Here is a 24788-nt window from a genome sequence, read left to right on the forward strand (position 1 = left end):
TGAGCAGTGGTTGGAGAGCAACTGATGGCCTATAGCTGGGACATCAGGGTTGGAGAGCATCTAGTTGATGATGAGATTCCACAGCACACGACACCTGTAAATGTTCATAGCAGCTGACAAACATGTATAAACCCCTGTTAGCTGTTTATTAGATATCTTTTATTAAAGATATGACCCTAAGGGAGAGGAAGAGGTTGGCGGGTGAGATTCTGGTAGCCCATTTCAGAGGACTTGGGACCATTGAAGCACAGCACCAGCCCAATGCTGGGAAGCAGAGCTGTGGCACTGAGTGCATGTATTGAACTGGAGCTGTTTCAGTGGTCTCTGTGCCCTCCTCTCTCAGGCAGTGTAAACACAGTCTTTGGTTTGTAGCAGCCGGGGTTTGATAGGTGTATAGCCATGTAGGTTAAAACCAGGAACTGCTCTAAATTTTAGATGCCAGTGCAGCTTTGCAGTCTGGCCCTAGGTTACTGTTGAGAATGGGATTTAAGCTTCTGTGTCCTCAAAGTGTCCTTAAAAGGTTTACTCCTGGACAAGTTTATGCTCAGATTTAGCAAGTTTGCCATTCATCGTTTATTTGACCATACTAGGTATTTCACCAAGAAGGAATTAATGTAGGGAACAATGGGAGATGATTTTGAGGAGAAACAGCAAATAACATTGTTCAGGGAACAAACTTGTATGAAGTTAAACTGTGAATTTCTAGGAAGATGCTGTTTGTCACAGTGAAACAGAATGTTATAACAATTAAAAGGTATAGCTGAACTGTGCATTTTGCTTTTAATTACCTTGGCTCAGGAAGCATGGGAGCTTTCTTTCTAGATATTGAAGCTGTGTATATTGTGCTGTAAGCTCCTATGGTCCCTGTTGTAGGTATTCCCAGTGCTGTTGTGGCATGGTGTGTACAGTGCCACAGGCACATCAACGTCCTGTGAAAAGCATCACAGATCATTGATAATAGGATTAAGGTATCTGAGCACTTAATTCTGTCTTCATGTGTTTTCAGGTTGTTCCTAAATAGAAGAAAATTTCAGTGTAAGAAAGAGTATACTTGAAAGAGTGAACTACTCAACCCAACATCAAGAGGGATAAACTGTATTTAAACAATATGTTTAAATAAAGCCTGAATTGATGCTGATTCATTCCAGATGAGAATTTGGGATGTGTAAGATGTGTGGCCTTGCTGTGCTATACTCTAAACATATTATCAGAAAGAGTCACCCACTGCACTGAAACACATATCTGAAGACTTTGACACATGATCTCGATCACAGCAAACAGTGAAGTCCCTGGCCCCAGCTCCTTATCGGCTTCAGTGACCTGGGTGTTGGCTTGGAAACGATTCCTCCCTCCGGTGTTGGTGCAGAGATCAGTGAGTCAGCCACACAGGGGACCTTCCCAGAGCTGATACAGCGTTTTGCAAGCCATGTAGCTGTTCTGTGCCTCAGTTTCTCTCTCTCGGAGGTGAGGATACCAGTTTCTCACTGAATATTGGAGTGAGAAATGCATACAGAAGCAGCATTACATTCCTTTGTACTTATTAGACTATCCAGTATCTCTTTTGTCCCTCTTTTCAGCATAGAGTTTCGTAAATCTCCATGCTCCACAGTCTTCTATCAGTGTGTTTTCTTAGTTTATGTTCACAGCATGACATTACTGTTTAATGATGTCTGGGGTTTTTTGGTCTTCCTTTAAAAGACCTGGCAGGAGGACAAGCATATTGCTTTTCTCTTTGGCTGCACAGTATATTTCCAAGTACCCAGCATAAGAAAGCTCTCAAGTTATGTGCTTAAGACCTTCATTATTCAGGGTGGCATGTAAACACAGGGTAATTTTAAGCATGTTTCTGAGTGCTTTTATGAACAGAGATGTTTTCCCAAATCAGAACAGTACTTTATGGGCTGCTGAGCAAAGCTTAATTTCTTTGGTCACTGAGAGTAATGCCCCTTTCTGGTTTAAATTGCTGGCTCATGTAATTCAGCTGGTAGAATTCCTTGCTGGTGACCTCTGGAAGAGTCTGGAAGAAGGGATGCAAAATGCTCCCTGAGTCCTGGGTCTCAGTTTACTTGATTGGCAGTTTGTCTTTAGTTGTTATGTGGCTGCAAAGCTAAAGCTCTGACTTAACCATCACCTCAGAGCAGGGCATTGGTAGGTAACTGTGCCGTAGTACAGCTGCAAATGCTCCCCGAGATCTTCTTTATCTCTCTGATCCCTTTTCTCTTGTTTTTCTCCATGGTGTCATATAAAAGGGGCATACATATACGTGTGTGTGTGTATTTATATTGCACATATACATCAGACTCTGCTCTGTCTTCAGGCTTAGGTTGCCAAGCAGAACTTCAGAGTACGAGGTGACCAGCTGCACACAGGCTTTCAGCAAAGGAAACCAAAAGTCATCTCCAATTGTGAGAGTGTTTAATTGCTCTCCTCACAGTTCACTGATTTCAAGGCCCAAAGGGACCCCTGTGATTCTTTTGCCTGAACACCTGCACATTACAGCCTGTGGCATTTCATCCAGTGTTTCTGCATTACAGCCATTAACATGGGGCTGAACAGGAACATATCTCTGGGAACACCATCCAGTCTCAATTTAAGCTTCTTTTATCAAAAGGGGCCTCATAGAGTTAGGAGGAAATGAATTTCTAATATTCCAGATATGCACAGGACCCTTGGAGTACTTCAGCTTGAAAGACTCCAGGTGAGGGACCAGCCGCCACGTCCCTCAGCATGCATACACAATTGTTCGTTAGTGTGAAGAGCTGCTGCATTATTCCATGTCTCAATGGGTTTTGATTCAGTTTGTAGTCACTTAAGTTTTTAACGCCTGTTTCTACTCAATGAAGTAGCAGATTAAGGCACAATGTAGTTTATTCCATTTTGGGCCCCTGGATGGTGAACCTTTCCAGTGTCATTCCAGCTGGGAGATGACCAGTTCAGGTCATGGGATGCAGAGCTACTCATGGCTTTCTGTGTGTGCATGGCATGGAGGGTGTTGCTTTTCAGTGCTGTTGTCAAACTCGCAGGCAGTATCCGTGTAGATATCTTTCCTGGTTCTTTCAGATCTGGTTTCATAGTCCTTCCTCTTGTATCTGGCATCATTCCCAAGAAGCTTATTTGCTGTCTGCATCAGCTGAGAAACTTTTGTATAGAATCTTGCCTGTCCTTGCACTTGAGTGAAGTCCAGGATTGCTGTTGTCTGCTCATGAGCATTGTTTCTGTAATGAGGATCTCAGGTAATGCTCGTATTCATGTGGGCTTTCTTTTGACTACTTTTCCAAGGATTTGCAAGCAAGACATTTCTTGTTTGCCTTCTTTGTTTATCGTGTAAGGCTTTCTATCTTGTAATCCTCATGTAAAAGTTGAATAAGTTTCAGTCAACTCCAGCACCTCAGGTTCCACCCATAGGTTTCCACGGTTCAGTCATAGTTTCTGATAACATGCTGTCTTGCTTTTTGCTTCCATTTTGTCCTATAGAACAAGCTGCTCGCTTGGTCCTGAGCCTGCCAGGGGCCAAGTGCTCCGGCTGGAGCCCTCAGATGAACAAAGATCTGTGGACGGGGCCAGGGGGGGGACATCAGAGCTATCTTTTGTATTCATCATGTGTTACATGTAGTGCACAGGGACAGCAGCAACCATCAGGAGCTTGGTTTTCATGGGGTAGGTGTGTGCACTATGAGCATTTGTAATGCACCAGTTCGGAAACATGAAAATCCTATTAAATAGAAACTGTTCTGAACAGCAGAACCCTCCCTTGACTGGGAGGCAAGAGCTTGGGAACTGTGGGCTCGGGGGAGCCCTGGGGAACAGAGCCCGCTGTCAGCACAAGTTGCTGAAAGCAGAAGAGGGAGAACAGAGATCACCTGCTACCAGAGGTACCCAGTCAAGCTGACCTTTCATGGTAGCTGGAGCAAGACATCTCTGTCATGTATTTTTGTCTGTATGTGTTCACAACAGCACCAGTGCCCATTTGTAACTGAACTCATCCCTGTGCTCTCCTGGAATACATTTATTTCCTTCTGTGTTCGTGTCTCCTGTAAGAAATTCCTTGGCTTACTGTGACAAGCAAAAGAGTCATTACTTCTCCAGAAATATGAGGCCTTTTCAGAGTACCACAACCTGTGGCTGTTTTGTGAACAGTAGGATTTATATTGTGCTTCCCAATACAGTGAAGGACCACGGAAAGAGAGACGTCTGTAGGGGACAGATAGCTGCGAGGCAACTCACAGACTTAAAAGCCTACTGTGTTTTTGCAGAGAGAAGACCCAGCTCAGTGTCTTCCCTTCTAGGGTACTATTAGGTCAGATCTTGAAACCTTGGTACTTCTGAGGCGGGTACATTTTGGAAGGTAACATCCTTGCATGGCCATCTCACAGAGGACCAGTTAAAACCCAAGTAATTGCAGTATAAGGGCTTGTGAAATCTCTGCTTTCCTTTGCAAGCTAAGCAACCTGCCATGCCTCCAGACCTTGCAAATAGTGCATGGACCTGTACTGACTATGTAACATTAGTCTGCTCCTTTGATCTTGCAGCACACTGCAAGCCTCCAAGCCTCAACAAGCCCTGCTGAAGCAGGGGAAATGTTCATATTCCTACATTGGCAGGTTTGAAAACGGAGGCATGGAGGTTTGCCTGCATTGTAGCCACAGAGCAGTCAATGGCAAGCAGAGGAATTCCAGCGGCCTCATGCATAAGGCCAGGATTTTGGAGTAAATCCTTTGACTCCCAGTAACAAAACTCAGTCACTTTGCTGCCTATGTCCTTGTCACTGGAATTTAATGTTGGCCTCCCCACCTCTCTCACTCCTTCATTTTCTTCCATGTCAGAGCAGTAGGTGTTGCAAAGCAGATTTGTTTCTAATCTATAGTTGTGTGCAGCATGGGGTAGGATGCTTGTGGTCCTCCTCTCCTTTCCTCTTCCTGCTGCACACCGTAGCCACCCTCCTTGGACAGGTCCTTGGTTTGTTTTTATGAAGGAAACAGGGAATTCCTCATAACCAAACAGAACAGACACATGAAACCTGGATAAAGAAGGGGATATGGGCAAGGACACTTTCCACTTGACACTTTCCACTTTCCTGCTCTAGTGGAAGGTGTCCCTGCCCATGGCAGGGGGTTGGAACTGAATAAACTTTAAGGTCTCTTCCAATCCAAACTGTTCTGTCATGATATATTTTTAATCCCTCCCTCCTCTTCCCGATTTCTGGAGTGCCATCCTCTGTGCTGTGTCTGTACCCATGGGCTGACAGGAGCACTGCAGTGCTGTCCTTTGGGCCAGGATGGGGATAAGACACTTGGGTGGTTGAAGGAGAATTTGCCTCCTGTCTGTTCTGTGTGATAACTGTGTTTTGGTGTGTTGTGACCAGGTGTGTAGCATCATCCAGCACAGTAACCTGACAGCAGAGCCATGCTGAAACAGGCTGTTCCTCCTGTGCATGTGTTCACAGTGGTTGTGAGCACAAAGCAGATTTATGTGTGCATCACTGGCAGTGAGTGCAGAAGGCTTTGTCAGGATTAGCACATGATTTCAGCAGCCCCTGAGAAGCATGAACAAAGGCAGGGTGGGATTTTGCCCTCCCTGTGCAGAGGGTCTCTTGCAGTGAGGGTCTTCTGACAAAACTCGTCCCATTTCTGCCTTTGGGAAGGTGTTTGCTGCTGGTGGAGCTGCTGCCCTGGCTGCAAGTGCTGTTGTGCTGTGCCAGCAACACCTGGCTTTGTGGTGTCATATGAGACATGGCTGCCAGGGCCCCCCACTCCTCTCCTGTGCTTGTGTGACATCTTAACGACATGTTCTGAGCACTGCATTGTCCTCCAGAAGAGGAGGATTGCTCTTAAAAACTGGAGCAAGGGCCCTTCCACAGGCTATTGGGTTGTCTTATTGATTTCTTTATTTTATCCCTCAGGTTATACTGGTCTTGGGACAGAACTGCAGCATGTCAGCCAGTCCCCATAACTAGGCAGCAATGCTGGGTGGGTGGCAGGGGTCCCTGAGGAGTTTTCAGAGCCCTCTCTGTGAAATGAAGATAGTCACCAGATGATTTTCATAGGGCTGGATGTGAAGGTTGTGCTGATTCTTTGTTGTATAATAGTGACTGGGTCAACTTTTCATGTAATGACAGTGGCAGCTTTGATCTGCAAATGAAGTATGTTCACTGCACAGCTTGGAAATCCTGCTTCAGAAGATGCTACAGAAGGACTTTGATATTAGATATGAATCTATAGATTACAAAGATGTAACTGCAGGAACTGTAGATGCCATTTAAAGGGAGGAGACAAAGGACTTGATAGTTAACTGCTGCTTTTCATGGGACAGGAGGGAAGGAGGACAGAGTGCAATGGGAAGTGTCTCTGTCTGAGACCTGAGCTATATAGCCTAGTATGGGAAGAGGATGTAGAAAGTATATTTGAAGATATTCCCTGTCTTCCTCAGCTTTTTGCCCTTCATTCTGTTTAGCAGAGACAAAGTTTGTTTTAGATTGGAAAAGTACTTGGATTTTTGGAGATGGCCTCATAGTTTGGTTCTGTGCTATTATTATGATAGATTTAAGAAACTACTCAAAGTTCCATATAGGCACTTAGGATAAAATGGCCTGTCTCACTGCATGATCTACTCCAAAATGCACTATCATCCTAAGATGGTAATTGCACAGATTTCCAAGCAATGGGTAAAAACGGATAGATAGGCTCTGTAAGTACGCCATCATTTTTAAAGACAAGGCCAAACAATTCCCTTTTTAATGTAACAAACAAATTATGTCTTCCACAAAGGCACTGCAAGGTAGAAGAAAGCTTTTGCCTTCAGAGGAGCCCACTGAACATGGAATGCAGGAGCAGGAGGAGGTGGGATGGCAGATGGCATTCCAGCGCCCGGTGGGAAGGGTGTGCAAGGGCAGAGAAACAATACAGGATAAATGGAATTCTCTAAAGCCTCTTGTAATGGTTTCTTCTTCAAAGCACACAACACAAAACAGCTTTAAATAGTTACGGTCCTATTCACTGAAATGAAATTAAAATAGGATTTTAGAGAAATGGACACATTAAAGTTCGCTGATGGCTTCTAAACCAGGAAACTGAGCACATGGAGAAGGCCTGTGCAGCAGATTCATAGTCTGAGTATGTCTGGAAAATAGTTCTCAGCCAAGGAATGCCAGTCTACCTGTATGAGGTGTGATGGGAGCTGTTACGTGAAGCTAGACCCTGTGAGGGAGGATGATACAGATGCTGGGGAGGAAGGCGTACCGGTGAGCTTACCCAGGGCAACTTAGCCTGACACATACTGTGTATGTCAGGAATTCAACATCGCATGTCTGGGGGAGCTCCATACATCATTGGGCACCTGCAGTGGCTGCTCCTCACTGTGCATCTTCACAGAGCCTGAGGTTTGGCTGTGTAACTCACTGCTCAGGCAGTGTCTCAATACAGGATGGCCACAGTGACACAGCTGAGTATGAGGGTCTGTCCCACTGACATCTGAAACTGGGGATGGCAGAGAAGGCCTGCAGAGAAACTGAGGGAGTTAGGAGTAAACCTCAGAGTAAGCCCTGTCAGCCTTGGATCTTGCTTTTAATCAGTTGTAATCTCCATTTCGCTTAAGAGCTGGCAAATTGAGAGAGGAAAAAATATCTCCAGACTAAAGAGTCCCGAGTTTTGTTCCCATTACCCAAAATACAGAGCATCTTCAGCAAGGTGTTGGGGTTTGGGGGTTAGTTGTTGTATTTTTTCTCTGATCGGTTGTTAAATACTGTTCCCAGCTGTGCAACCTCCATGCTTTTGGAAGAGTTGCTGTGCCTCTTTTTGTCTCTGTGCTTCCTGCCACACCTCCTGTGGGGGTTCTGGTTGTAAATTCTTCAGGACAGGGATTATCTCTCACTAGGATGATGATTTGCAGCATGGAGTTAACTCTGCAGTGGAGTTAATTCTCCTCCAGTGCTCTATACAGGGAAGTGATGGAGGGGTGGCTCCGTGATGATGCCACATTCCTCCTCTGTAGGATAGCTCGCACCCTCCAAAGCTTGTCTATATGAGTGCTGCTTCAAGTGAGGACAAGACTCAGGATATCAGCAGAGATAACTCAGTGGTAGAAACAAGTCCTAAGTAACTGCAGCCCGTGACACATTGCGTCTCCAGTCTAGTCTTGAGCTGAAAGTAGTGTTAATTTGAAGCTGTTCCCTGTGCTCGGGTCCCCTAAAGACTGATGTTCTTATCTGAACAAACGGTTCAACTCTCACATCTACAGCAGGATGTAATGGACCTTCCCATCTTCTCTGAATGGAACTGAAATAGTGTTTGTATATTCTGGGATGGGTTTTGGGGTAGGAGCAGGATAAACCCCTCTGATCGTGCCATTCAGTAGACACAGCTTTGTTTATTTTTTAAGCTGGCACAAAAACGCAGGATACGCTTAGCTGACCACAGGCCATTAAATGTTATGACTTGAATTGAATACTGAACAGTATTGTTAGAGTATGAAGGGAAACTCTGGAATAAATTAACAGGTCATATAATACCTCACATTCCCAGAAACACAACAGTAGTCACTCATCTCTCTTCAACTACTTTCCCAGCTAAGAGTGAGACATTTCTGCTCAAACTCAAAGCATCCAGAAATCAGACATTTGTATTTGAGAGGATCCCAGCTGGAGCCGAGCTCCCTTTGCAGTTGATAAGGAGAAACAGGAACCTCTAGAGAGTGGTGATTCAGCTGATGCTAAGACAGACATCTAAGATGGATCAGATGAATTGCTCTCAGAAGGTGCCACCTTTTCCTCCCAGGTATGGGTGATTGTAGATAGCTTCACTGATGTAAATGCGTAAATGCTGATGTGTAGCTCTGGACTGCTGTGACTGCAGCAGGATGCTGCTGATCACCGTTTCCTTGCACCGTCGGGATATTTGGGAGGAAGAGCATAATTGATACTTACGGACTTCTGTTGCCATTGGCAGGGCTCATGCTGCACATGTCAGATCTGGTTAATCCATGATCCATTTTGTTAGTTTTCCTTGTGTGAGGAATTCTGCACTTTAAGAGAATTGACTTTGTACACTGATGAGTGAACACAGGTACGTTCCTGTGAGAGGGCACACTCGTGCATCTTTTCTCTCTTAACAGGCTTCAGCAGATCTGAGAACAAAATAGCTACTGTCTTCACCCTCAGGGCTGATTATGGGACCTGGCTCCACACTGATGTGCAAAAGCTTGGGAGCTGCCAGAGCTGGCACTGGGGCTGAGCTCAGCCCAAGATACAAATCCAGCTCAAAGTGGAGTCAGTAGCCCTGGCAGAGTGCTTGGCAGCACTGCCTCCTTCGTGTCATGTACACCCTTCAAAAGAGGGATTGTCACTGCACTGGGATATCAGAGCTGCCTTCTGTAGCTGGGCTGTCAAGTCCATTGCTACATGGCAATGGCCATGTCTTCTTGTAGTTGCTATGTTTCTTTGAGGTGGCTTAGGGAAGGGTTTCACACTTGTGTTATGGAGCAATTGTCTTCCATTTGTATTTCAGCTATTTCTAGGAGGTAGGAAGCAAACCGCATCGAGACTGAAACCTTTTTTTTGTCTGCTACAAATTCACATTCATATGTGCGATCCCAGAAACTTTGATTGGAAGTCTGGAGCTTACTGGAGTCGGAACTTCCAGGATTAGACCCTAAAAATATATGTTGTTACACCAAATAATACATAGTATATCTTAAAATAGCATAGCTATAAAGCAGTGGCTGGCATCCAAAGCTTGACATCCAGATTTCTGTTGCCAGAATATTTTCCCACTGAAATGAATTAAAAGCATAAAAATCAATGTCTATTTAGATGGTTCATTATTATTGCTTGGTTAAGTATAAACAATTTGTCAACACATAACAGACACTTGAAGAGGATATTTCCTTGCAATAACACCAATGTGAAGCTCTCCTGGCTGTTCCCTAACCTGGCACTCGCAACCTTGGATCCAACTGCACAGCTTAGAAGTTTTGAAATTAGCTTTCCAAGCTGGGCTTTGGGTAAGGTTTCAGCAGTATGTAATTATTCCCATTATACCTGTCGTCAGTGATTCACTGACCACTGAGGCGTACATACATACGAGCTATTTTTCTCTTTATGACTTTTCAGGGGGATGATTCACTGGTTTTAAGTATACATTATCATATGACTGCAGGAGGAAAAAGTAAAGACAAATGGAGTGAAGTGCCACTGAGATTTTCCACATTAAAAAAGAGTTTGGTCAATAAAATAGTGATGTTTCTCCCCCTAAGGACAGCAAACATCTGTAAAGCTTCAAACCAGCCAGAATCCATACAGCTTTACTTTGGTTTTTACACTTACAGAATTCAATACACTGAAATCAGTGGAGTAAGACAAAGTAAATACAGCTGGGGAAAGACGGGGGTGTTTTAGCTTTTCTTCTGAATGGCTTCACCATTCTCTGTTCACATGTTGGTCTTGGCGAGATGCTCTTTCCCCAGCTGTGCAAGAGGAGACCAGGATGGGTTCTTCCACATAGCCATGGTGGAGGGGATGCCACAGCTCATCTGTTCTGCTGGGTTTGACTATAGGAGATGGGAAAGATCCTGGTCACTGACTCCAGGTGAATGACGTAACTCCTGGGAGACATTCGAGCAGCTCTTGGAGATGAAATAACCAGTGGCAGTGGCAGGTGAAAACCTCAAGCAGTCACAGCCTGACCTTGATTCAGTAGCTTCAAGTGAGTTTTGTAGCCTGCAGGTTGACATGAAGATGGGCAGCAAGTACCATTTAAGTTGCTGACTTAGAAAAAACTCTTCCACGTGAAAATCTGGTCTGTTGAGCAACAGGGAAAAACAGATTTATGTGTCACTTAGCTTCTGCAAACAAGCCAAATTGTTCTGGCACAAAACACACAATATTTATTCACAAAAATGTGGAATTAATTGCTGTCATCCACATTTTTAATGGGAACATGTTTTGTTTTTTGGTTACAATGGTCCTGACCTCAGTCATTGTGAGGAGCAGGACGGCCCTCCCGTGTGAAGGGCCTGGCAGGAAGCGGTGGTGGGTCCAGTGGGGCAGGCAGGGAGTGCCATCACAATGTCCATCCTACCCAGCTTCTCAATGAAGGGAGTTCACTCACATATTTGTGGAAGTCACATTTATGTCCTAATACAAGGGTCTACTTCCATTAGCTTGTTACCAAGAAAATAGCCTCCCGGCTGTTTTACTTGTTTCACTGTCATTACATTCAGTCGATTTTCCTCTTCTCTGGCTTCTCTTTTAAAAGCAAAGGCAGCAAATTCTCCCCTGGGGTAGCAGGAGACATTCCTGCTCTCACCTGAACTGGGACTTGGGTTTTTTACAGTGCTTTTTCACACTGTTTGTACACCACCAGCATGAGCTGTAGTTATCCAGAGATGGATTATCGCCATCGTAATTAACTGCTGGAGACATCGAGCTGGGCTCACTGTGCCATATCCACATGTGCTGTGCTGCCTGGTGTAGACCGGCCAGTTTATGTTGATACGTGGTCTGTAGTCAGCAGCAGCACTAAACTCTTCCCATTTCCATATTCTTATTGTACATTTTAGGGCGTAATTTACCTGTGCTTTGCACTCTTGACAGTTCTGGGTTATCTGCTCCCTCCATTTCCCTGGTTAATGAAGAATTGACTCTGGCCTTACAGTGCTTTAGTACATGTGCAGAAGAAAGAGATTGTTATCTACAGAGACCCAGATCGCAGATACATGAATTATGCGAGGGGTGAGCAGGTCATCCTGATGTAATTCCATGGAAACAAGCAATTACAGTTATAGGCACAGTTCAGTAAGGTAATTTGGAGCACAGCTGGCCAGTAGCAGGGCTTTTCTACTCTCTAATCATTGCCGTGGACCCACAGGCTGGAGGAAAGCCCAGGTTGAAAGGGTCACTCACAGGCCAATAAAGGAATATCTGTTGGCTGGGAACACCAAACTCAGCAGTTTCAAAAACATGTTTTTCTTCATCTTGTTGAAACACAAGATTACACTTAGTCATCACTTATATGGTTGGACTCTTATGATCTCACAACTACAAACCTTTTCCTTCCTCCGTACCTCCCCTTCTTTATTTTCTGTTGGGCTTTTTCCCCTGAAGAACCATTTATTAAACATATGCTTTATTCCTGGCTGGGGATTTCCACTCAGCTTTCTGTGGTTGATATCCCAGTGCCTAGAGAGTTCTCAGAGTAGGGCTGGGGAGATCTTAGTCAACACAACCGGAAAGAAGTCCTGCCTATTCCCTTGCATTAAATAGGTGGGTCAGATTTCCAGCTGGTGTAAATTATCCTGGCCCAGAGATCTGTTTAAATGGTGTTTGCAGCTTCTTCTGGAGACGTGGAGGAAGAAAGCTTTGCTAACAGAGATGCTGAGGGGAGCGTTCAGTACTTGTGAGGACGTGTTCACGTTGCCAGAGCCGTCTCTTGATGTTGTCTCTGGGTTGGCTCTGTTGGAAGGGATGGTGCTACAGTGCCTTGTCCATTCAAGTGAGTGCTGCATGAAAGTTTGTGAGAAATCTGGATGTGTCTGTCTGTGCTTTCCAAACCTTTTTCACCATGTCCTGGAGCTTTGACTCTTGACTACAGTGTCACTGAGCTTTGTACTGCAGCAATTCACTGACTGGGTAAAGCTGTCCTACATTGCTGCCATTGTTTCTGGAGGATTTCCATCAGTTTATCACAGTGATCCACTTTTTGTCATCCCTTTCCAGGCAGAAACTCTGTCAGCTTCTCTCTACTTCCCTCGTGAAATACTGCTACAAGTCACAGCTTCACCCTCTCACCCCAAACTCATTATTTCGACCCATCTTCATTATACAATGTTATTATAACTTTTACTATAGCATCTGAAAGGCTTAAAACGCAGACACACAAAACAGAGTAAAACAATTTGTTCTGCCCTAGTGATCATCTTGGTTGCTAGAGACTACTTTAGCAACCTCCAGCTCCATTTGCTCACCAATTAAACCAAATCCTGTCATTTAATAGCACTATATAAATACTTGTTTGGAAGAAGTTTTGCTATCTGATGTCATACTGTGTTCTACAACTTTAATTGATACAGCTAAAATGCAGCCAAGCTTTGAATGATTTTTCTTGTGACATGTGCTGTGCTAGGATGTTCAAATTGCTATTGTATAATGATGACTAATTCCTTAACTAAAGTCCATCAGTGAAATCTCAGCTTTATAAAAGCTATAAATATCATTATTTCATCTCCATAATGCTGTCTTTTGTCTCTGCTCAGTCCTCCTGCACAATGACTTACCAGCATCTGTAGTATCATGATTTTTAGTGCATATTTAACCAGAACTGAGCCTTAAGTATTGTAGTTGAAGTTGAGCTGTCAGCCTGTGGCTTGCCTGGTTACTGTGTCCTCAGCATAGTGCTGGTATAATGTTAAGGAAGAAGTTTTTCTTGATTTCTGGTGGGGAATCTCCCTGCTCTCAAGATTCATGAACCTGAGAAGGTGGCCAGCAGCTGGCTCAGAGGCGTAGCAGTTGTCTCCCTGCTGTGATTTATACCTGTTTACATTCTGTGAGTGACTCCAATTGTCATTCTTCCATGAAGTTATTCTGACCGCATCCTTGTGACCCTTATAAGTATCCAGTTTTAAAAGTTACCAGAGACAGCTTACTACATCGTGGAAGTGGAAATGACTACAGAGGATGTATTAGCTGTAACCCAGCACTTCCGCCCAGAGGTGGAACCATGCCCGCATCAAATGAGACCACTGCAGCAGGGAACATGTCCCCTCCCCTCTCACATAACTACACCTGGTTACAGTGATGATTTGGCGCAAGGAAAACCACTGCACTTACAGGGATACTGCTGTGTTCCTGAGGCATTTTTCTAGACTTGGTTCTCTTCCAGGTTGTTCTTTAGGTGTGACTTCAGCCTTTTGTTTCAGATCAGCTCAGAAGCAAGCTGGGTTCTCCATTTTCAGCTTGTTCTCTGGCTGGAATAATCCTTGTATTTAGTTTTGGCTTTTCATGACACAGTCTTTACAATTGCTTTTCTCATTTATAATTCAACATACCACAGCACTGCTTCACCTCTGTCTATTGTAGAAGCCTTTTGTTTTTGTTGTCTCTCTGGCCTGAGCTGTGCTCTGTGATGTTCACATACGAGATGCTCATTAAAGAGGTACCTTAGAAAAGCTGAACTGCACCTCTGAAGTTGTATATTCAATCTCCCTTTTTACACTTTGCACCGCAACAGGTGAATCCGTTAGGCTGCTTTGTTTCATTTCACTGGGATTAATTACAGAGTGAGGAGGTATGTGTTATGGCAGAGAAACGGAAGGGAAAAATCTTTGCTTTTAAACTCCCTGGTCTCGTGCTCTGTAGGGAGAGCTCCGTCAGCAGAGACAGAGCCTCCTTTAACTTGAAGTGCATTAATTAGAACTTTTAAACTGGGGTCTGACACTTCAAAGGTTACTCAGTAAACAGAGCCTGTGCTGAAGGGAAACCCCAGGCTAGAACAGACCCTGCTTAACAAGACTGGTACCCCACATTCCTCCTGGCTAGGACAGCTCATCTCATTAAAGCCATAGCTTGGACAGTGTCAGGAAGTATAAAGCCTGGGCAGGAAAGTCAGTAGAAGTAGGGTATGTTTAATAACTTATTATTGCTATCTAATGTATAGAAGCTAAAACATTGTAGCTGCTTCACCAATGCAGATCATGCCTGAATGATGTGGAAATGGCAGATGCACTTGGTTTCCAGTGCCACCACTGAGTACTGGACAGTGTAATACGGACTGTGAAATTGGTGCAGATGTGAAACAACAGGGTTCGGATCAGAGGATGAGGGTAACAGGGGTGTGATAACAATATCCAAGAGTGTGATTCAGGAAATAAACCAGAGAAATTGATAAAGCAAACTTCAGAAGCATACAGCAGTGGTTACAGCGCCTGCAGAAAGCACCACAAAGTGCAGTTGCTGTGATGTATGGGCTTATGAGCAGGACCTTGTTCAGTGCTGCCTCATTCCTCTGTGCCCCTTGATCCCTTAATCTTGTAATGCCTCTGTTGTTCATCTGCGAAGCAAGGATCCAGTATCACCTTTAGAAGGATGTGGATTGTCTTAAATTATTAATGTCTGTAAAGCACTTTGAAATGTTTGGCTGGCTCTTGTTTCAGCAGTACAAGGTATTATCTACACTATCATTGCTGTGTTTGCTCAGGAAGTGTACAATGGGGTTTATTTGCAGCTGTGGTCCCAGTGGAACTCTGCAGTTGGATGCTGGGGAATAGGTGTTCCATTAAAACTGCATGTGGAGAGCTTGGCTGCCTCTAAATGTGATCGCTGCAGGAGTAATGAGAAAGAAGGCTGCAGGATTGATAGATAAATACTAGCTGCAGCTTTTGTTTTATTCTTCCCTTTTTCTTTGTCATTAATCTGGCCAACTAGGAGTAAGAATTTATGTCTGTATCTATTAGAGAAGCATGACTGGAATGTGAGATTTATTGGCACCAATATGAAGAAGCAATTTCAGAAAGAGCTCTGGAAATAAATTCATGTGTTGGGGTTTAACTTACTCTGAACTCTTCCCCTACAAGAACTAATGAGCAGAACTGTGCCAATTCATCAACCTTTGCCCTTCTGTGCCACCTTTAGCAAAGATTCTTAAACCCTCTTGAAGGTTGGCACTTGGTGCCAACTTGGCAGGAATCTTAATACTCTGTTCTGAGCTGGACTGGAGGAATGGAGTGATTGATTCCAAGCCTCACAAAGTCACCGAGAGCTTCAGTAAGACACAGGCATGAGTGACAGCTCTGCCCACATGGCTAGGGCTGAGATCCTACAACATGCAGTGCTGTGGAAAGGAGGAGTGGAGGGGTTCCAGGAGAACTCGGGCTGATGCCCAGGAGTGAAACAGGGAACATCAGTGTGCTTCACTTCACTGTGCAGTGGGAGCACACAGGAAGAGCACCCTGGGGTGAGCCTTTCTGTATCACACAGGGCAAGTGTATGTTGGCCTTTGTGACACCTTCCTGTACGGGATGAACACCAGTACTCACGAGATCTATTAATGGTCCAGGAGTACCACATGGACAATGCCTTTGTGGTAGCATCTGCATTGCGGAATCATCTCATGGGATCACATACAACTGTGCTGTTGCATCTGGGAAAGGGCTGAGCAGTCTCATCACGTGTATTTCAGCCAGCTGGAACAATCCTTTAGCCTGGGTAGTGAAGACAAGGTCTGCAAACACCCTTCTTCTTCCTATGCTTTGCTGATACCAATTCTGTGAGTACCCTTACGGGTTGTCAAGATGGATGTGGGAAGCAGAATGATCTGAAAGGAGGAGAGGAGCAGAAGGGATTAGCATGGTTTTCACAGTAACTACACACCTTGTGCTATAAATTCCCATTCCGATGTGTGGATTGAGCTTTCTGATCACATTATCAAAATGTGATCTGTAGTGATGAGCAGTGATTTAACCAGGGTGTGAACAGAGGTGATTTTTTACCTCATTTGCTTTTCTTGATCCTCTGAATTTAGCAAACAGCCTGGCAGGTGCTGTCCAAAGTTTCTTGCTCCCCACAGAGCTGAGCTGCAGGCAGCAAGGCTTAGTCCTTTGTGTATGAGGAGCCTTCGAGACTGGACACCTTCTTCCCTTAAACTTCCAGGATGCCCAGGAAGTCACAACTTGGAAGTCATTATGAATGGATCATTAGATAAACCATGTTGATGTGTGAGATAGTCAAATTGGCACTGGCTTCTAATTCATGCACAGCTGAGGCTTAACACAGCTCCAAGAGATCAGTGTGTAATGATGCTTTTCCACTTCGGTCCAAGGAATGTTTCTCCTGCCACTTCTGTTCCCCTGCCTGTTTTAGCTCTGGTTAACTGCAGTGGAGAACGTTCACCCACAGAGCTTATTCTGCTTTCTTGCAGCTTTGCAGTTGGTTGCCCAAGGAAAGGCAACTCACTCTGGTTTTTAAAGCATTTTTGTAGGCCTGAGTGGAGTGTGAAGCTTAATGGGGTACGTACAGTGTTACACAGAGCACAGCTCTCGTGCTGTGCACTGAAGATTTACAATTACTTTAATTTAACCCAAATGAAAATGCTGTGAGCCAAGTTATTTTGCAGACATCTTTTCTGGATGGTTATTTGATTCCTTACACTTCATATGGAAGATTTAAGTTGAGGTTTGGCCGCTGTGTTCGTGTGTCCAAATGTATTTTGGGGGTTGGTTGGTTGGTTTTTTTTGCAGGTGCAGTTTTTTTGTCCTTGCAACTAACTTTTGCCTACAAAGTGGCATGTAGAGCGGGTAAAGTGGGACTCTGCAGCGTGCAGAATGGCGCCTGGAAATGTGAGGTGGGTTTGAAATGCTCCTGCAAGTCTGTTTTCAGGGTTGAGAAGAATCAGGTCACTTGTGTTCTCTGGCTGAAGGTTTCAGTGTCAGGCATTGTGGATTGAAGCAGGGACTGTAGTGGCATGGGCCTGAGCTGTAAGGTGGAAATCTATCTGTGCCATGCTTCATCCTCGGCAGCCGGGGACGCCAAAGCTGGTCGTGTGAAAGGCTGCCTTGGGACCACAGGGTGCTCTGGACACAAAAGTGAAGCTCATTTTGTCATTTATGGAGAGAAATAGTTGTTGCTTGGTCCCCCTGAGTGCCTTTGTGAGAGCTAACTGAAATGACCTCTAAAAAGCAAATCTGAAGCTGTTCAGTGCATACAACATGAAGAAAGGGCTATCATGTCCTGGTTACTCTGCACTGGCATCAGTTTCTGCATGGGGTGGCTGTAAAGTCCACTGTGATCCTGGCTCTGTGTTACAAAGATGATTACTGAGATACAGGAGAGGAAGGAAGGCCCAGTGGAGATTTTCTGTGTATTTGGTTTGTATTTGGTGTTTGTGTGTTGGTGTTTGCTTGGCCTTGTGGAAAGTCTGGGGGATTGTTTGAATGGCCACGTCTGCAGAGAGGGAAGGTTTCCAGCAGGCAAATGGGAGACACTTATCCTCCCTTCATTTCTGATGTTAATTGGGAGTTTGGAGCAAGTCACTAATGATTGAGCCAGGCACATTCTTGCTTGGACATGCCTCATTTTGTGTCCTACTCACACAAGCACTCAGGATTAGCACCAGAGAAGAAAAGATCTAAAGAGGAGATCATCCCAGTGTGCTGAGGCTTGGAGCTGGACTGGCTGGGTCTAAATCCTGCTTACCTGAAGGGGAGCCTGAAATAGAGAGCTTTGCACAACAGTTATGGAACTGTGGCTGGCACAGTATGGGTCAAAGCTGTACGGCTGCTGTATCAGGGCAGTGGGAGAGGAGAGGAGAGAGCCTTGGCTGGACAGAGAAATCCTGTTTGTTAGATAACTTCCAGAAGTGTTCTGTCTTCATACTTTATGTTCCAGCATCCTTTTGTGGCACTTAATAATGACTTGGAGATGGTCTAATTGTGTGGAGCTTTGGTTGAGCTAGGATCAACATTTCCTTAATCTCTGTTAAACCCAACATAAAGGTTTTGGTGTTTTGTTTAAGGTCATATTGTTAGCATGATGTGCTTGGCTTCACCTCCTATGAAAGTGCCCAAAAGATACTAACACACACAGAACTGAAGGAAAGAATGAAGATGATGATATGAAGCCCAAGAATTTTAAGTGTGTTTAACTGTAAAACCTTGGTTGCTGGACCATCTGCTTTTAATCTTCCTATTGCTGTGCAGTCTTCTGGGGACTTGGCTTGGCAACAGATTTCCAAATCACTAAATTAATCCTGTCAGCTTCAGGAAGCACCAGAAAACTCTTGGGAATATCCAGACACATTGATCTGCAAACTGAAATCTACCTGGGTTACTTGTCCAAAGCCTTTTACGGCTAGGCGGTCCTGCAGTATTCAGAACAACGTGCATCATCAGGCAGTCTCAACTGTTCATGTGGATAGGGAATAAAAATGCTCAGCAACATTGTGATAGGAAGTCTCTTAGAGCAGTATTTTTCTGGTTGAGCCACTGGTTTATGTGTGGTTGAGCTGTCCTCACAGCAGCCCCATTCCCTCAGCAAGGGCTGTCACTGTGAACGTGGCCTGAGCAAAAGAGCCACACCAAAGCACATAGTCTTTAAAAAAACCCCAAAAGTTGAACCTCCTTCAAGCTCCTTACATTTGGATGGGAAGCAGAGCTGGAAGCTGGCTTTGGACACCTGTTAGCTTCAGGAAATAACCATGCAGAAACTATAATTCCTTAATGTGCATGTCCAACAGCATGACAAGTGCTCAGCAACTGGTGCAGTGCAGACGGCTGTTGCTGCCGGAGGCATTGCTGGTATTGCACTGTAACAAAAGGTGCCACCTCCACGTCTCTTTCAAAGGCCACACTCAGTGGATAGCACGGAGCAGTGGGAAGAAGCAGCGGTAAAGGTCCAGGGGCCCTTGTGCCTGAGCAGCCGCCTGCTCTGCATTTGTGCTTTGTTTTGCTGCAGGGCATCTCCCCGGAGCATTGTCAGGCTCCCCGCGTCTCATTAGATACAGCAGACCTGCACATCTCCCTTGTGCTGGGAATCTCCTGACACTTGCTGCAGGGCTGGGTCCCTTTGGAGCTGTGGTGGAGCCTCGGCAGCACAAAGGGGGAAGCAGAATATCCACGTTGTTTTTAATTCTCAGTGAAAAGCCTTTAGAAAATTCCTGTCAGTCTCAGTTGTGAAATCTGACGTACAACCTAAAAATAGCATTTTGGTGAGAGCTGAGAGCATCTCCAATGAATTGACAGGAGGAACAGAAGTTGGCAAATCCACACAGCTCAACATTTCCAAAACTAATTTTCCACATCAAGTCTCCTTTTCCTTTTCCCTGTGCTGTTTAAACGGGAATGTAAAAAGAAACTGTTAAGGAAACCCACACATGTAATTGTTAGGGGAAGAAAAAAGGTTTGTGGCTGAGAAACAGGAGAAGAGCCAGATGATCCTGTTCCTTCTCCTGCCACAGACTTACGTGACCTTGGCAAGAGGCATTTCCCAGATCGTTGACTAATGTTGGCTGGTTGTTGCTTGGACACTCGGTGTGGGACAGCTCGGGTGGGTGTTTGCAGAAGTGTTGAACAGCCAGATTTCCACTAGGTTGCTCCAAATCAGAAGATTCATTTTTCAACCGCTGCTCCTCAACTTTCCATTCCTGTATCTGAAGTGATGAAAGTCACTTCCTCCGAGAAGGGAGGGACCAGGAGCTGGGACTGCAGTCAGGCACTGGCCATGGAGCTGTGATCTTTCATACCAGGTGGGCATCTGTCCTTGTTGTCCCACATTTCCTCATCTGTAGGATATTCATTCCTGAAGAGTCAACAGTGAATTCCTGTCTTAAGGGAACCTCTGTGCCCAGAGGAGCGGGGAATAATGAGGCTCCTGGCCTGTACAGTCCCCCTGTGATACTCCTATTTCTCGAGTTCTGTTTCTCAAGCACTGTTTGCTGTCTGGTGTTTGTGTCTAGTTTCTACATGAGTAGATGGAGCCCAGTGCGGAACAACAAGGAAATCTCTGCTTGGTAAAGACAAGCAATACAGGCACCGTTCCCTCGGCAGGCAAAGAAGAGGTTGTTTGTATCCTGCACTTTCCCAAATTACAAGGAAAGACTTTGAAGTACAAAAATAGTTGCTGTATTATACACATATTGTAGGATGTTTACCACTGGAGACTAATGCCTAAACAATGAATTTCCAAGGCACTCCAAATGTGATCCAGCTTTATTCTAAACAGTCATGAAAAAAAAGCCCTGATTACACCAAATGAAACGCTGCTATTTGTTTTCTTTTCACAGTTGGAGTTTCTGTACACACAGAGAAGTTGCTTTGGGGTCTGAAAGTGTTTATCCTGCCAAAAATAAATGCTCTAAAAATGATCACTTAGCATTCCCTGCATCCCTGCATATTTATTTACCATGAAGAATCTGCTTACAGAGCTTATATTGTATTTTCTTTACATTTCAACTTCAGTGAAACAACCCGAGCGTGCTTCTTCACCAACACCCATTTCTGCTCAGAGTCGTAAAACTGTTTGGTAACGATTTTCTGTGGGCTGTGGTTAATCTCCAGGCAAGTTTATTTAGCAACCAAAGGTGATTCTGAGAGCCAGATTTTCAAAGCAGCCTTCTAAATACAGCACAGTGTTTGAAATGGCTTCTGTTTGGATGTGCGAGGGCTTGGGGACTTGCAGGTTTTCATGAATACAGATGGGTTTGTATGCAGTCAATTTAGAAATAAGAGTATTAGGCTGTTGAACAACATCCATATTACAAGAGCAGTGTGTGTATCCGAGCAGCCCATTCCCGGGAAACTGCAGGGTTACTGGGGGAGGCTTCAGATTTGGGATGTTCTCAGCCCCACCCGTGGTTTCTCCTCTCCTACAAATACTGGTTTATTTGTGGATTTGCATATTTACAGAGAACCTTTGCTGTTGTGTTTGAATGAATTGAGCCTCCTGTGAAGTTTTATCACCACTTTACAGGGAGGGAAACTGGGAAAGAGAAGTGACTTACCCGAGGTCTGGGGAGCTTTGGGAAATGCACAGCTCATCCTTGGGAGATGCTGGCTTTTCCCTGTGACCGTCTTCACTCCCTGTGGCTGTGCCAGCTTTGGGGAGTGTGGTAGGCTATTGACCCTATTGCTCTGGGCTTAATGGTGGTCTCTTGGGGAAGTTCCTGCAGTTCCTCCCTCCATCTCTCCAAATGTTAAAGGCTTGTCTGCCTGTTCCCTTTCAGACCTGTAGAAACCACTCCACGAATTGCTAATGTGCAGTGGGAGGAAAAAGCCTCCAGAAGCCTTGCAAGTGCAAGATCACAAAGCACTTAGAAAAGCAGAAAGCACAGTCTCCCCTTCGGCAAGGGCCTTGGAAACCTGGCTGTCTGCCTAAGGCTTATTTGGTGTTGAGAATCCTTTCCCATCTAACTCAGCTGAGCAGGAAGAGCAGAGGACAGGAGCTTCCTCATGGGGGGCAGAGGACACTCTGCAGGTACTGCATCCTGGAGGCGAGAGATGGGAGCAGCCCAGACATTCTCTTCTGCCGTGCAAGCAGATTGTGGTCTCTCAGTGTGGGCTATAGCCTCATGCATGCCTGTTCGGGCTAGCATCTGTGCTCAGCTCTGGAGCGCTCCCCTCCATCAGTGGGAGATGGTTTTGCCATCAAGTGTAATACTCTTGCTGCTGCTCACTGTTCCCCTGTGTGCAGGCTCCTACCCATCTGTGCCTCTGAGTGAGGCTACCCTGAATGACAGTACAGGTACTGTGGGGTCATACCATGCGTTTTCTGGTGCTGCTAACCTGCTCACAGAGCTGAGGGGCAGTCATGCTGCCCATGTGTGAGATGGAGCTGTCTGACAAGGTGTCTCTGTGGCTGGGTAGCACATGCTCTTCCCTCAGGCAGCAGAAGCTTTCTGCTGATGTCTGCAGAGGCTGGAGCTGCTACTGTGGGTTTTTCTTAAAGTAATTTGGAAACAGATAACTTTCAACCCACTTTCCATAAAGCTCTAAGAACTCTTAATTTCTCTTCTGATTGCAGGCGAACACAGATTGCATCCCTTAGTAAGAGAGAGAGATGGGGATATTTCATCTCTTGATAGTTTGGTGCTAGGCCATGAGATTTCAGACACCATCCAAACTGCTGCTGTGAGGGCCAAGACACATGGAGAACAACCTGATTTCCCCTCTGTCCAGGCTGTACAGATGCTGCCATTCAGTGGGATGTGAGTCAGAGATCAGAGTGTGTTGTGCCGCTGGCTGTACAGCCTGTCGTTAGTTATGTTTAACTGTGATGGTCTAGCACATGCTAGCTCTGGCATTACCTTGTTGGTTTAGAGTGCAGGCTGCAAGGACAGTGAGAGGCAACTGTGGAGACAGAAAGGGGAAGGAATATTGTTTTTGCAGTGGGATTCATGTGAGCAGCTTTGCTGAAGACAGCCAGAGAGCTTGGTACCAGTGGCTGAGAAGAGCAGATTGTCCAAAGCAGCATTTCAGAGACCCTGCTCCTTAAAATGGTGCTTAAAATGTGCATGAGAAATGAGCACCAATGATGTCAGAACAGAAAAATAGATGGCAACACTCCCCAAAGTAGCAGCTGCCCTGTCCTGCTGTGGCTTGCCTGCCTCCATGCAACAGGGCCTCTTAACCCCTAAAGCTGTCAGTCAGGGATGAGCTGTCGGGAGGGTGGAGGCACTGTGGCCCTGAGCAGTACCAAGCAGAGGCCTGACCTTGCACGATCCCTGTAGTTACTACTGCCAGTGTGTGCCCACATGCACTGTGGACATAGGTGCTCAGCCGTGTTGCATTTTGCCTCTGAATGCTGCAGCACATTCCCATTCCTCTGAGGACACCATAACCCGTGCCATAACAAACTTTAAGGGCACTTTAATTTGCGTTACTTCCAAAGGGTTTGGCATCTTCCCAGCTGAGCAGGTTCACCTCTATGGCTGCGACTCTCTAGCATGAAGACAAGGGTTTCCCTTTACATGTGCAGGGCATGCTGGTTAATGGCGGTTAAATACATTAATACATTCTATTAGCTTGTCCATCTCAATGGGTGTATATTATTAAGCCAGTGTCATTGTAGCCACTCTTCAATATAGATGACATGATCAACCATAAACGCTCTCTGTGCTCGCAGTGAACACCAGTCTAGCAGCTAAACTCTTTACTGTGCCATTGTCTGATGTCCCTGTCCCCGTGGAAGGATGTAGTGCAGTAAAGTGCTTCTGTTATCATGGCACTGACTGAATGGAGCACATCTAAATAGAAGTCACTTGTCACTTAACCTGAGTGACAGTTGCTATGTCATAGCTCGCAGAGATACCTGATATTGGAGTGTTTAGCAGTTCTCCTGACCCAGTTGTTTTCCAGGCTCTCTGGAGACCACAGCTCCATGTGTTACACATGGCTTGGCATGAGCTGTGACTCCATTAAGGGTGCCCTTGTCTGTTGTCACTGTAACTTGTCTTCTGACAGCTTGTGTTTGAATTGGTGACTTGGTACAAATGGTCTCACATGCAACAGCCGTTTCACCTCCTGCAGCAGGGATGTTTGTTGCAGTTTGGATGCCATTACAGTTCCGTGACCTCAGGAGACGGCTCTGCATTCACACTGCCAGGATGGGAATAGTTGGCATTGAGCAGAAATTGCTATTGTGTCAAGGATTTGGCCTGGCTCCCTACATGATGGGAAATAGGCGCAGAGCCCAGGCAGAATAATGCAGTTGGTTTCTTGCTGATTTTTACCTGCCAAATCCGGAGCAGAATAAGCAGTTATGGCTGATGTCATTCTTTTTTAGGTTCTTATTTATTTTTACAGGCATCTGACTGGCTAGATTAGTGAGATCTAAACTCATCCTCTGTAACTCTGTGCAAATACCTGACATGACTATTTTAACATTTCAGGTTCAGGGAATAAAGTACAGCCTGACCGGCTTGCCTTATAAAATGCCTGTGGTCTAATTGAAGAGCTTATAACTTTTAAATAAGTAGTTGAGATTTTTCTATTTCCACTGCAAAGCAGCTTTTTCCAGCTTTTTTCTCTATTCAGCTAAAATGAACAGCACAAATGCATCCAGAACTCGCTTTTAATGTGGTCCTGGCACCACTGCACACTAGGTTCAGTAATGAAGGCAGGGCAAAGTAATCCACATCCCATTTTGTAATAAAAGAAGGATTTCCCAGTGCTGGAAATACAATGAATTTCCCACGTATCAATATGCTTCTGAGCTCACATGAATTCTGGGTGACATCTTGCATTTCTCAGGATAAGAAAGACTCTGTGCTCCAGCCACAGAAGTAAAATTGAACAGCATTTCGTCCCTTCCTCAG

At 45.1% G+C, this 24788-nt stretch overlaps 1 protein-coding gene across 4 annotated transcripts in view; it reads left to right on the forward strand.

Moving 5' to 3' along the window:
- The window catches only part of COPRS (coordinator of PRMT5 and differentiation stimulator), a 168149-nt gene that overhangs the window by 72315 nt on the left and 71046 nt on the right, over positions 1–24788 (forward strand). The window contains exon 4 of one of the 4 annotated variants that reach the window (XM_061377340.1): positions 20760–20850. The exons of the other annotated variants lie outside the window; for them this stretch is intronic. Coding sequence (XP_061233324.1) covers positions 20760–20848 — 89 coding nt within the window. The 3' untranslated portion in view covers positions 20849–20850. Of the gene's footprint in view, positions 1–20759; positions 20851–24788 lie in introns of those variants that run through there. 4 annotated transcript variants of the gene reach the window in all.

Source organism: Neopsephotus bourkii, unplaced genomic scaffold, assembly GCF_033783945.1.
Source record: "Neopsephotus bourkii isolate Nb327-2 ecotype Australia unplaced genomic scaffold, CSIRO-AGI_Nbou_v1 NB_1749, whole genome shotgun sequence".
NCBI classification, from domain to species: Eukaryota; Metazoa; Chordata; class Aves; order Psittaciformes; family Psittacidae; genus Neopsephotus; species Neopsephotus bourkii.